We start from the raw sequence: 14,373 nt of genomic DNA, 5'->3' as shown, positions 1-14,373 counted from the left end.
GAAGAATGCACTGCAAATCTGTAACAATGCTGAATGTGAAAACTTTAATCATGAATGTAGTGAATTAATATTAAAAACAATTTTGAAATGGTAATGGCAAAACAACTCCTTCTACTATTTTGAAATGTATCACTCAAGATTTTGAAGATTAAGATACATTCAGGTATATTTAAAACTAGTTTGGAGGCTTCTTTATCCCTTTGATCATCTCAGTGGGGACAGCTTTTCTCTCTCAGCTCTGTAACATGGGTTGAAATAATTTCTGGCCACATTGTTATGTTTCCTGTACAAGTTGTAGGGGAGACTGCAGAAGTTTATGTGGAAAAGAAAACCACAGAAGGTTACTGAAATAAAATAAAATAAAATAAAATAAAATAGCTCATAAAATCTCTGAATTATAAATCGTTAGAGGCTGGAAGAAAACTGATGGGAGGTACTGCCTTACTCTGCTTTTCTACTCTTCACCAGTATCAGCTTTTGCCCATTGTCAAAGAGATGTCATTGGTTTAAAAGAACCCTCAGTTCAACCCAATCATAACAATACTCACAATAATTTTTTTATAAAGGTTGAAGCCATGCTCCAGAGAGGAAATGCAGATTCAAGGCCCTTGGAGAACCAGACAATGTGGGAAAAAATTAGTCTATACTAATAAGATATTATCAACTTAAATATAGATAGTGATCTGCTTGGGATTGCCTTGACCCAGGTGCATGACCTGGCACTTGGCCTTGTTGAACCTCATGAGGTTCGCACAGGCCCACCTCTCAAGCCTTTCCAGGTCTCTCTAGATGGCAACCCTTCCCTCCAGCATGTTGACTACACACACCACGCAGCTTGGTGTGACTGGAAAACTAGCTGAGGGTGCGCTTGATCCCCCTGTCCATGTCACTGACAAAGATGTACTGGTCCCAGTACTGACCCCTGAGAAACACCACTTATCATTGATCTGTACTCGGACACTGAGCTGTTGACCACAACTCTTTTGATAGAAGTACAGTTCACTGTGATACATTCTACCCACCAGTTTCAGCTTATAAATTCAAGAGATTTGTGTTGTTTTTTTTCTTAAAGTCCTTCCTTTTAAGAGGCATAGACCTTAATAAATACAGAAATGTCCTCCATGATTTCCTAATTTGAAAATAAACATACTTCTCTGATAAAATCTTGGTAAGAATTTCTACATGCAGAACAGAGAATAAGGTAGCAACTACGTTTCCATTTTCCAAATTTAGAAGTTAATCATGCTGTCCTGTTCCTTAATGTCTGCCTTTATAAATGTCCTGATTTCAGTTAGGACAGAGTTAATTTTCCTCCTACTAGGTAGGGTGCTATGTTTTGGATTAGGATGAGAAGAGTGCTGATAACATGCTGATGTTTTAATTGCTGCAGAGCAGTGCTTACACCAAGCCAAGGACTTTTCAGCTCCTCGCTCTGTCCTGCCAGCGGGCAGGCTGGGGGTGCAGCAAGAGCTGGGAGGGGACAGACCCAGGACAGCTGACCCAAACTGGCCAAAGGGGTATTCCATACCATCTGACGGCATGCTGAACAATATATAGGGGTGGCTAGCCGGGGTGGGGGGGCGGCTGCTCAGGAATAGGCTGGGCATCGGTCAGGGGGTGGTGAGCAACTGCTTTGTGCATCACTTGTTTCATACACATTATTATTACTAGTACTATTGTTATTATTATTATTATTTTCCTGTCTTAATAAACTATCTTAACTCACAGGCTTCACTTTCCCATTTCTCTCCCCCACTCCAGAGAGGGAGGGGGGAGGGTGAGCAAATGGCTGTGTGGTGTTTAGCTGCTGGCCAGGTTAAACCACAACAATAAACATCACAGAACGTTTCCCTCAGCTTCTATATTTTACCTTGAATATATTGCAAATGAATCTCAATTGATAGTTTCATTTTTTTTGGTGAAAAGGACTTTAAGACCAATGTCTGTAGAGGCTCTAGCCATAGTCTATATCCATCTATAGAGGACCTGCTTCTGAGATAAAAAATTGCAGTTACAAATCTGATCCATACTTTTTAATTTTATTTGTACTTAAAACAAGTACACTGACCTTACAACCTTACAGTATTTCTAACCACATGAAGATGCTCCATCAGTGTGGATGAGGCAATTAAGCAGTAACAGGGAACTAAGCTTCCAAATACACGTGTACACTCCATTTAAAAGTGGATGGAAAAAGCTCTCTGTAATCTTCGAATTTAGCACATAAAACATGCTAACAGTAACCTAAGACATAGGGATCAATCACATCTACCTTTATAGGAAGGTAGCAGCAGGATTAAATTCAACCTGCCAATATGCAAATGTGTTCATATTTCATACTTCTGCAGTGTACATCACCTGTTCAAGCTGTTTGATCCATCCTTTCATGCAGACTTCTATTCTCTCAAGACTGCCTATGTTGTTAGCAACCATCAGATAATCTGAAGGTCCTTTGAGATTTTTCAGATCATATGTTTCACATTTCTTCAGATCAATCTACAAGTTAAAAAAAAAAAAAAAAAAGTGCTGAAATTTTTGTGACAAATAAACCAAGAAATTTACATAGTGACTGATTTCCCTACTTGGGGTATCTGACTTCATATTCCCACTTCAATTTAAATTTGTTTAAATTCTGGTTTCAGTCCAGAACTGCACTTCAGAATCTGAAGAACTCTTCAACCTAGCAGCTGTGCTCTCATGTCATTTCCTTAATAAATAAAAAATAGAAATCAACAGTTGAAGTAACTGTTGGTTGTACATTAATCATTCTTGGTTTTCTTTAAGAAAGGCCAAAAATACCAGAGCCAAGAAGTGAATAGCTCAAAAGAACTAGCACCAAAACAAACAATATCAGAAGCAGCTGCAGAATTGTTAAAACTACAAACTTTCACAGACCTTAAAGCCACAGATCAATGTATAACAAGTTACTGATGACAACAAACAGTATTTAGAAACTTAACAAAAGCAATTTGTATTCTACACGCAAAAGTATTCTACAAAACAGTAAATTCAAAAAGTTCAGGCAAAGAGACATTCCACAGCTAGCTGGATTGCTAGTTGCTACTTTAACATACTACCTTTTCTAGCAGACTTTGCTGAGTTCCTGAGAGCACAGTAACAAATGCTTCAAGGGAAGCAAGAAACTCCTGCTTAATACTGGAAGCTTGTTGAGGTTCACCAAGTTCAAGCCAGCCATAGTCAGTATTCCGTAAGGCTGGAATGAAGACTTCTGATAGCAACTGCTCAACGCTTTCAAGTAGGCCATCTCGACCTACGTCCATCATACTAAAATTTACTTCCTGTAAAAGACATGCAATAAATATTTAAATTGAAAAGAAAATTTTGCCATCATGTATTTATACTTGATACTTAGGTGTTGACTAATTACTTTTTGTCATCATTGCTTCACAATGATATACTTGGAGTTGCTGCCACTGGACAGTGTCACTTTTCTATTTCCCTCCTTTCGTTGTCCTGTATTTAATTTGGCCAAACTCCATTCTTTTGCTCATTTCACCATGTCAAACGCTGTCAATCTATTTACTATCATGTGCTGATAGTAAATACTCCGAGATGAAAGTGAATTTTCAATAAGATTATGCATACTAAACAGCAGTCACTGACTCTTACCTGATAGATATTCTCAGTTGTAATGGCTTTCAAAAGACTAGATCTAATGAAGAAAACACATACACCAGTTAAAGCAACTTCTTTTCCCTCTGTCACAAACACTTTAGCTTTCTTCTTCTTTGTCAAATGAGAGTTGATTCCTACTCCTGGAAAGCTAAAATGTTCTGTAGGTTGAAATAAAACAAATATTTAAAAAACACTGATGTGATTTATTCAAAGAAAAGCTTCCTAAACAAACAGTCAACCATTTGTGTATCCATGAGTCCCAGTCCCCTAGAGGTTCCCCATGCGACTTCTCAAGGAAGGTACACAGCACCCACAGTCCTAACAGCAACATAAGAATTATTTCATCTAATTTTACCATTTTCATATCAAAAGCCTTTTCTATTCATTTACTCGTTTCCTGTTCCTTCTAAAAAAAACGTTCAGGGTCAATTCAGCCTTATTATGTAGTTGCAGGTAATGTTCTATTGCTTAAAAAAAAAATGCAAATGCAGTTCACCTCAAAGGAACCATTATCAACTAACTGTCTTTCCTTACAAACATGAACACCTAAGTCTAATACGCAGTAAAATAGAAGCAGAGTGTTTCAGGAAACAAGGAAAGACAGGCCATAGCAGATTCTTTGGGGAGGCACAAAGATGATGAGTCTACAAAGGGCTTTAGGGCTTTCCTTTCCTTTCTTCTTCCCGAAACATGAATATGCTGCTCAGAGGTTTATGCTATTGATAACATTTGTAAAGAGTCACCAAGAAGCAGCAATATCTTTGGAGGAAAAATAACGCTCTTAAATTGTGTATTGTTTTTGTTTTGGCTATATTCATTTTTCATTAATAGTTTTAATGGAAAAATGAAAAATTTCTCAGAGAAAAATGAATGCACGCACATGCATGCACACATGCTTACTTCTCAGTGAACCACTGCAACAATAAAAAGATAAAAAAAATATATATATAGTAGTTTATATCAGTAAATAAAGAACAACATCCAACCAAGGCAAAAAGTGACAGCGCTATTACCCCTTTTTTGTTCAGTCACATGCCCATCAGCCCCAGTGTAGTGGATTTATGTGGTAAGGTTTTGGTAGCAGGGGGCCACAGGGGTGGCTTCTGTGAGAAGAATCCAGAAGCTGCCCCATATTAGATATGGGCCCTGCCACTGGCCAGAGCCAGGCCAATAAGTGAGGTTTTAGGCCAATAAGTGAAGTTGTTTGTGCCTCTGTAAGAGCATATTTAAGAAAAGGGGGAAAAAACCTGCTGGGGAATAGCAGCTGGGAGAGAGAGAGGAGTGAGAAACAGCCTTGCAGGCACCCAGGTCAGTGAAGAAAAGAGGGGGAGAGGTGCTCCAGGCACTGGAGCAGAAGTCTCCTGTGGCCTGTGGAGAGGCCCCTGGTGGAGCAGGCTGTCCCCCTGCAGCCCATGGGTCCCACATGGAGCAGATCTCCACGCTGCATCCTGTGGAGGAGCCCCCGATGAAGCAGGCCCCAGGCTGGAGCTGCCGCCTGTGGAGAGGAGCCCACACAGGAGCAGGGGGTCTGGGGGGGGCTGCCGCCCGTGGGGCACCTGTGCTGGAGGAGTTTGCTCCTGGAGGATGGACCCTGTGGTATGGAGCTGTGTGGGAGCAGTTCTTGAAGAACTGCTGCCTCTGGGAAGCCCCCGCAGGCTCAGTTTGGAAAGGACAGCATCCTGTGGGAGGGACCCCACGGGGAGCAGGGGAAGAGTGACCGAGAAGATGCAGAGGAGACAAAGTGCTGTAGACTGACCACAGCCCCCATTCCCTGTTCCTCTGCGCCGCTCAGGGGGAGGAGGTAGAAGAGGGTGGATGGGGAGAAGGTGTTTTTTGATTCTTTCCTTTATTTCTCACTTCTCTAGCTTGTTAGTAATGGGCAATAAATTTTACTATCTCCCTACTCTGAGTATGTTTTGCCCATCATGATAACTGTTGAGCAATCTCCCCATCCTTATCTCAACCGTTGAGCCCTTTCCATTGTATTTTCTCCCCCTCTCCTTTTGAGGAGGGGAAGTGAGAGATAGGCTGTGGTGGAGCTCGGCTGCCCACCTGAGTAAAACCACCACACCGAGAGATCTCCATTTTGGATCACATGGCCACCCATGTGTCCCCTCCCCTCCTTTTCTTAGCATCACCTTCCTCCTTCCCGTCTCCTGAAGAAGTCTCTTTTTTTGTTTTCCTCAAGTACATCAAGGGCTCTGTCACCAGCAAAACAGTATTGACTCAGACTTTTATTAATTTGATTTATTGCCAATAAACACAAACTTGCACAGTATTAACTTAGTAATTACAGAAGCCAGACCAAAAACAGTCATCTGTTTTCAGGGCATTCCCATGATGTATCGAGCTAGAGTAGACTCTGCTATCTCTTTAGGAAAGACGTGCTGTTACTGAAAAGGATTCTAGAAGCTGTTAAGCTGTGCATTAAAAGTTACACTCAAAATTTTGCAAAAATGTGATCAGACATCTCTCAGGCTGCCATGGTCATAATGGGAACACCAGCAGAAGACCCCTGGCTGGTCCCAATGGGAGCAACACTGGAGGCTCTCGGACAGAAACTACAGAGAAACGATGTCCTCAACACAGGAATCACAAGTTACTTCCACAGCAGGTGAGAAGGAGGCTTCCCCCAGAAGTGTGGTAAAATTGAGAACCCTGGGGAAGGGAAGGGGATATGAACAGAAGTGAAGGAGAGGACTTCTGGGGTAATGGCCTTGTGACCCCAGACAGGGGCCTCCTAGAGCTGGTCTGTCATATCACAGGACTACTGGAGCGGATGGTCATGTGCCAAGAAATGGGGAGGGCTTCCAGGGTGAATTGATTGTGTGACTGGAAGGGAGGGGGCAGAGCACCCGTTACTGTTAGCCTTGTGCGAAAGTTGTGCTTTAACTACCAAAAACCATTTTTCAACCCCTCAGGCAAGAGCTGCTGGATTTGCAAGGAAGTACCTTGCTGTTGAATACTAACAATATGCAAAAGTGCACTAACAAGCTTCAGAAATTTAATCAGTCCTCACTTCTTGAGCAAAGATGACCTAACCTGACTTGCCTTAAGCCCCAGCTAATAAAATAAACTTGACCATACGTTATTTCTTTGCACGTTTACTTAGCAGAACTACAGTATGTTGCAGGAAACCCTAAGTTGCCTTACCTGTATCATTTGTCTCCACATCTTGATAGTAGAACATCAGATGGCGCAGACCTCCAGGTGCCAAGAATTTGTCAATGCGTTCTATCTGTTTGAGATCATGTTGAATTGTTTATGCCTGGCATACACACTATGAAAAGTTTAATGTGCTCAGATTTTTGACAAAAAGTCCTGATAAATACACATCAAATTATCCTTGTTCAGTACTAAAATTACACCAGGACCTGTTACTGCCTTCCAATAGGAAAAAAAAAAAAAAAAAAAAAAAAAACTTTTTTTTTTCTTTTTTTTCCGTTTAGTGGCACATACTACTTAATTTAAACATTTCATTTTCTCCATGCTGAATAGAACTGAATATAGCAGGCCATGTTCCAATTTACTGAAACCACTTACTGCACATCATCTCTCAAACTGAGGGCACAGTGCATTTCTTCATTAACTGAAGTGCAGCAGCACCTCAGTGAAGGCTGAAACAAGCTCTGTGTTTTAACCTGTGTGACAGCGTTCTGCACAGCTCGTTTTCCTGTTTCATACAGAATCACAGATATGTTGGAAGGGGCCTCTGGGAGATCACTGGACTAACCTCATCTTTTGCCAACAGTAGCATCCTCTTGAGTAACTTATTCCCATGCTGCTTTACCCTTCTGGTAAAGAAGTGTCTCTTAATGTGTAATCTGTAAATTGTGGCTATTGCCCCTTGTTATGTCATCTGCCACTGCTAAGAATGGTTCAGCTGTCATCTTCGCAACTACTCTTTAAGCAATTGCAGGCTAATACTTGACTGCCCCTCACTTACTCTTCCTCTTATACTTAACATGCCCTTTGCTCCTGACCATCTTGGTAGTCTTTCACTGGTCTTTCTCCAGTTTCTCAATATATTAGCACTGAAATGAGAATGCCTCAGTTTTAAAACTTAAGTTTTAAAAAATTGTGATTTATTTTCAAATCACAAAATGCATCTCCATTGCATATAATACTTACCATCATTTTGTGTTGTATCCTTTCCTCAAAATACTTATTTCTAAGTGCTTACATAGGCAACACTAACCCTCACGGACTTGGTGGGATCACTAGTCACTCTATTTTTTCAAGTAGTTTCTAGCTGATTTAATTTCCTAATCTCACAATATAGTCTCACAAATGCATGTGGCAGCCTAATGGAAACAGCAGCATTCAGTCGAGTGTGTATGAAGATGACTCTTTTGAGTCTGTGAAACCACAAAGTCTGACAACTATCTCAACTATCTCAATAAGAATTTGATGGTAGCATCAGTTCTAAAGCAACCTATAAGCTTCATTTATCAAATTAATCATATTACCTGGTTACCATCAAGAATAGCATCTTCTACTTCTGCTTTGTCAAGATTCACACAAGTGGCAACGGTCTCCAGTAAGTAATCATGTCTGTCATCCAGCCGAGCACGTTTAGCCTCCCTTTCCTCCTTTAGCTTTTGCTGTTATAAAACACAAAGTGAACAACAAAAATTTCAAAAAAAAATCAATTTTGAAGACAAATATAAAGCAAATTTTGGAATGCATTTAAAAAAAAATAAAATAAAATGAAGGGTATTGCAGTCTTCCATATTTGTGGTTTACGTTTTTAAGGCATAAAATTTCCAACACCTGCTTTTTATATGGTGTTATTCGTTTGCTGGAAGTCTCTCTAGGAAAAAAAATAAAATAAAAATGCTTTATATATACAGCTCCATCATCGTGCAAGTCATCTTCAACAACTGAAGTTATTAGTTCTGGCTTTTCAGTCTATTCACATTTGACCATCAAATCAGCACAAGACTTTGACTCAGTCTTTGTTATTTGTGGAAGATATTGTAAGCATTCTCCAGCACAGACAAATGCTGCTGGAGGAAGCTAAGATTTCATACATTATCTCTTTAATATAATGAGAAGTAAATCAAGCAACAAGCCTCAAGGTACTCAAGTGTTTATAAATGTGCTTAACTATTGCTATTATACTATTCTTCAAGCAGTATGCCTACTCTTCTAATTAAATTGAATTCCCATATGTAATACACCTCATTACATTACAGACAAAATAGCCTTCTGGAGTAGTTACTGCGTCTATTGTGCTTGCGGATTACAAGATTTAATATCATTTCATTTTCAAAAGAAATTTAGAATTATATTTCACTGGTGGTAAATTCAATCTTTATTTCCTCTGTGACTACAAAAAATCTAGTAACTCTATAAAGTATGCACGAGTGATTTATCCACAAGCTTCTGCAGAGCCAATAGGACCTGCATAATATACTTTATACCCTTATGTAAATTTCTTTGCTTCTTCCTGAAGGAATTTTCAAATATTTGGTAAACTCATAATTACCAGCATGTCTGCATAAATGCTGATTGTACTGGAAATGTTTTTCCATGTTAAAGACAAACTCACAAATTGCGTTCTTTATGCAAATATGCCTGAAGAATGGAGTAGCAGATTAATTTGTATATATATACTTCATGCCGTTTTAGCTCTGCCATTCTCTAACATTGTCTCCACTTTTCCACAAGTGGAATGTCATCACATGACTGGCCTGTCCTACACCTTCTCAGAACGGTAGAAATTTTACTACTAATTAGATATGCAAAAACCAACTTTTTTTGGCTGAATCAGCTTCACACTAGAAAGTAGTGCCATAATCGTTAAAACTGATGAGCTTTGTTGTTTCAACAATTCGAGCACAACTGGCAATGGATCTTTAGCATGAAAAAAAAATAGCCACTATGCCAATTAGATAGTTTCTATGTAATTCAGAAAAAAAAATAAATAAATAAATGTGTTTTGATTTTGCTTAAACTACAGTGAGACTACTTTATGTACTCTGCTATGATTCTAGCACAGAGCTCCAGATATATTGCAGCACAAAGTATTGATCTTACATAGGTCATCAGTTCCCTCCTACATACAGGTGGCTTTTGATATGTTCATAGCCACCATTCCTCCTACAAGTGGCTGTTTATATAGGCTGAAAGTATAAGAAACCTCACAGCTAGCCAATCACGTCCTCAGCTTTGCTTCAGTTCTTTTAATATTTTCTAACCCTTTAGTTGCAATCTCTAAAGTCCTATATCATATCTGCTATCTGTTGTGTATAGCTGTTCACCTAGAATTATACAGTATCTGATGTCTATGCAACCACGAAACTTTAAAAGTGCAATTACCTTAAAAAAAAAAAAAAAAAAAAAAAAAAAAAAAAAAAAAAAAACACTTTGGGAAGCCTCTTGCATTGTTGTTGGATATATCTCTAGTTAATGCGAGTTGCATTCATTTTTTCCTGATAGTCTTACAACACAATTCAAGAAAACCCCTACTGTCATGCTTCCATATCTTGATGATCTGCTGTCATAGAATCAGAATGTCTCGGGTTGGAAAGGACCTCAAAGATCATCTAGTTCCAACCCCCCTGCCGTAGGCAGGGATGCCACCCGCTAGATAGGTTGCTCACGGCCTCCTCCAACCTGGCATTGAACAACTCCAAGGATAAGGCATCCACAGCTTCTCTGGGCAACCTTTTCCAGTGCCTCACCAACCCCTGAGTGAAGAATTTCTTCCTAACCTCTAATCTCTCTCCTCTTTTAGTTTAAAACCATTACTCCTTGTCCTATCATCATCTGCCTGAGCAAAGAGTTGCTCTCCACCTTCTTTATAAGGTCCCTTTTAAGTACTGAAAGGCCAAAATGAGGTCACCCCGGAGCCTTCTCTTCTCCAAGTTGAACAGCCCCAGCTCTCTCAGCCTTTCTTCATAGGTGCTCCAGAAGTGTTCCAGCCCTCTGAGCATCTTCATGGCCCTCCTCTGGACCCGTTCTAACAAGTCCACATCCTTCTTGTGCTGGGGGCCCCAGACCCGGATGCAGTACTCCAAGTGGGGCCTATTTCTAATAATGTTTTCTCCTCACCAGAGTAAGTGTTCCCCAGTCACAAATTCTCACTTCTCAGTTGTTGCAGCCATCAGAAGAAACTTTTACCTCATTTTTAGGATTAGGCTGCCCCAGGAAAAAGTACAGGAAATTTAATTTCAGTGCTTTCAAGTCATTCATTTAAATATATAAAAGCACTCAGAAAACAGACTGGAAACTGCTGAAAAGATCCATTTTGATTTGCATAATTTGCAAATATGTTGCAATATTTTAAAGATATTATTTACTTAGGATGAGGAATCTCAGAGAATGAACGGCAAGAAAATGTTGACCTTTTTCCCCCCATTTTCACTTTTTTCATCCCATCTTTAAGGATCAAACATCAGAGAGCAAAATGATACGGAGGAAGAAGTAAACTTCTGCTACTCCAGATTTGTTTCCTTCCCTGTGTTTGAATGGGAGTGCATTTCAGGCCCTGAAAGACTCAGTCCTATTGTATCGACCATAACTTCAGTGAGTGAATTCAGTAATCTGTTCTCAAAATTCTTTGAACTTTAAGGTGCTGACTTTGACTCCCCTCACATCTTGCTTCTAACAACAGTATGGTTATGCCCTAGGAGTTTTTGTACAATGGTGTTTAGGGATACATACTTCTGTAGTGAACTCCGCAGGACATAAAATACAGGCAATCTCAAAGAACCAGGTTTATGTAATTCAAATAAATGTCATCTAAGAGAACACTGAAGGAGCAAGGTTTAAAGATGAAAGCACTGCTCACCAACATAAGCTACTGCTTATGTATTTATGTGAGAAGCAGCTGGTACATGCAGTAGCCCTTATGAGCAAAACCTGAATAGGATCAGCTAGCAATTCTGATCAAGGGTATACAGCAAAGCCGCTTTGTAAAGTTTAGTGGCATAGGGGAATCCAGATGGATTGGCATTCATTCTCAAGACAAATGTCATTCTCGTGCATTCTCACTTAGATATGTGGAAGGATTGTCCAAATTTTTAAATGGTACAGCTTAACTTCAGCTCTTCATTCAAAGAACAGCCGCACAGCCACTTTTAGTTTGTTGGGTCTTTCCCCCACTCCATCCCCTGTCCCTTACCTAAGAAGATAAAAAATAATCCATGACAGTCTCAAAACAGATGCAAAACCAAAGTTAAAACAATTACCTGAGAAGTCCTTTTTGATAGTAACTTGATTTATTTTACACAAACCCTTAAAATTCCTAATAAATAAATCCCAAAAGTTTAGCACAAGAAACATACTTCAGCAGATATCCGCTCCTTAAGCAGAATAAAGGAGATATTCTTAAGTTCATTTTAACACTTAACTAAACCCAGAAACATCACACCACCAATGTGAAGCAACAAATAGAAGTTAAAAATAAAAATAAAAATAAAAATAAAATAAAAGCCTTCTAACTATGATAGTATATAAGCATATATATTTAAGCAGAAGATAACAAAAAATCAGAAGTCAGAGATGCCTTGGGTCTTTCCTTTGAAGCAATAGCCTCAGAAAAAAACATTTTGACTATTGTCAACCTCTCCATTACAGAGTGAGTGCAGTTACTGATGTGTCTACAGACTCTAAACAGCATGAATGTTATTTAATATGCCAGCCATAGCTGCTCAAGTTAAAACTTGTTTCTGAACACAGTTTATCCAGCAAGTAATGTATTTTGTTGTCAGAATATTGTGCATCACTGAGTTTCAACACACACTGATGAAAGTCTTACGGGTAAGCGAAACATGAAATTTACTGGGAAGTTCAATAGTAAAAGAGTCAAAAAGAATGAGAGGTCTATTGTCAATTTACTGTCTTATCTGAAATGCATTTAACCGACACAATAGTCCCCTGTCTCTCCTGTAACACACTAAGATGCTTTATATAGTTCACAGACTTCACTGTAAAAGTGAACTGCAAGCTATTTTCTTACACTTTCCAAGCAACTTGAGTTTTCAACAAGCAGACACCATCTCATTATCTCCTCTCCAAAAAGCACACACCCTACAGAATTAGGGCAGTCACTTCAACTGACTCTTAAATGTCAAATATCAGGCAGAGCTTTCAAATGTTTGTTATAACATTATGTTAATAAAAGAATAGTTTGTTCAAACAAACAGCTTTTATGATTCGTCTACGGGTCTTAAAGACCTCTATACTTTATTATTGTTATTCAGTACTATGCATGTGCGTTCAAAATTCAATTCCCTTTTTACAAGGACAAGAGTTAAGTTAAATTTCAGTTTTCCTTGGTGGCAGAGCCCACCCTTGTTTTGTTGGCAGATCCAGCAACAAGCTGTTCATTGTACCATTGTAACATTTGTGAAATTATACCATTGCCAGACCACTCTAACAATATGGGTAAGATATAAGTACCAGTACTAAATGAATAAATATGTCTGAGTGCAAACTTGCCTTTCAGAAAGAATCATGCAACTAAGCCTTGGCTGATACCCTACCAATTAACTTATAAGACCAGTTGCACCAAAAAAAAAAAAAAAAAAAGCTACTTCACCTGATAAATACCTATCCCAAATGCTTTTTTCCTTTAAAATAAGTAGTTTATCCATTGTTTTGTATAATTAGAATATTTTATGAAATGAACATCATCCATTTATGTCATTTAAAAATATATATTTGTCACCCACCCACCTTCAATTCAAGCATTTTTTCACGCTGTATGGTTACTAGTCTGGACCTAATCCAAAGTTCAGTTTTCCTTACCTTTATAACTCTGCCAATGCTCTGTTTCCAAAGTTGCTTTCTTCCAGCTCTGAACATTGTAGTATTTGATATAAACATCAAGTACTATTTTTCAACACTAAGCCTTAAACTGTGGTGCAAGCTTCTTCATTCATCATTTTTCTCTCTCCCCCCAACCTTTTGTTCATCTTTGTTTCATACCTTTTCTTTAGTAACACCAAAAAAGACCTAGAAAATACAGTGAAGACCTAAAAAGCCAGCAACTATTAAGCTTAGCTCTGCATCTATTTTTTCCTTAATTCAGCTGTAATGTGCATTTAAGTTACTTCAAGACTAAATTGGACAACTTGAGAAACTAGAGGGCTCTAGCCACCAGAATTTACTGCCTACAGATCAGGAGTTGAAAATCATTGCTACCAACCTGTGTTGTTAAGGTGATATTGTTTATATACAAACACCACTCGATACAATTCATCATGCTCAAGGGCAACATAACCATTTGCAAAAGTCAATTTAATAGCTGCTTATTTGATTCGTGTTTAGCCTTCTTAAGTAATGCTCATGTCAACAGACACCTTTGTTTCCCTGTCGCAGGTGACTGGTTAAATATATAGCAACAGCTGTCAAGCAGCTTTCAAATAGCTATTACCTACCAACTACTGAACTACCCAGGTTTCTATTCATGTATTTTATACAAGCACATTCACTCTCGGTTATTTTTCAGTTGTGCGATAGTTGCTTAATACAGCAATTTTTCTTCAACAATGAACATTTTTTTTCTTTTTAAAATAACCTCAATTTTTTCAACTTCAGTGACAGAATCCAATCTGATGTCCCCTTGAAAATGCCAAGAGAAACAAGCTAATGATCCAATATTAGGAACAAGAAAAACAAGATGCTTTTTACAGCTATTTCAGGCTTAGAATGCTCCTAAATATTTTTGCCTCCACTGATATCCACGTGAATTGTATCTACAATCACTTGACAACCTCAGTGTTG

At 38.8% G+C, this 14,373-nt stretch overlaps 1 protein-coding gene and 1 long non-coding RNA gene across 6 annotated transcripts in view; both read right to left on the bottom strand.

Annotated features, from left to right (window-relative positions):
* The window catches only part of LOC118162375, a 924,537-nt gene that overhangs the window by 762,079 nt on the left and 148,085 nt on the right, over positions 1-14,373 (bottom strand). The gene's annotated exons all lie outside the window — the stretch shown is intronic.
* DNAH5 (dynein axonemal heavy chain 5) overlaps positions 1-14,373 on the bottom strand; it is a 153,754-nt gene that overhangs the window by 123,409 nt on the left and 15,972 nt on the right. For 4 of the 5 annotated variants that reach the window (XR_004748425.1, XM_035318487.1, XM_035318486.1 and 1 more), the window contains exons 2-6: positions 8,106-8,240; positions 6,790-6,874; positions 3,631-3,794; positions 3,078-3,299; positions 2,359-2,496 (exon numbers count right to left, since the gene is read on the bottom strand). Coding sequence is in view for 4 of the 5 variants with exons in the window: in XM_035318487.1 (XP_035174378.1) it covers positions 2,359-2,496; positions 3,078-3,299; positions 3,631-3,794; positions 6,790-6,874; positions 8,106-8,240 (744 nt within the window). In the remaining variant the exon portion in view is untranslated. Of the gene's footprint in view, positions 1-2,358; positions 2,497-3,077; positions 3,300-3,630; positions 3,795-6,789; positions 6,875-8,105; positions 8,241-13,395; positions 13,783-14,373 lie in introns of those variants that run through there. The other variant, XM_035318489.1, reaches the window with a different exon arrangement.

This window comes from Oxyura jamaicensis, chromosome 2 (genome assembly GCF_011077185.1).
Source record: "Oxyura jamaicensis isolate SHBP4307 breed ruddy duck chromosome 2, BPBGC_Ojam_1.0, whole genome shotgun sequence".
In the NCBI taxonomy this organism is placed as follows: domain Eukaryota; kingdom Metazoa; phylum Chordata; class Aves; order Anseriformes; family Anatidae; genus Oxyura; species Oxyura jamaicensis.
This window is presented reverse-complemented; position numbering and strand designations above follow the sequence as displayed.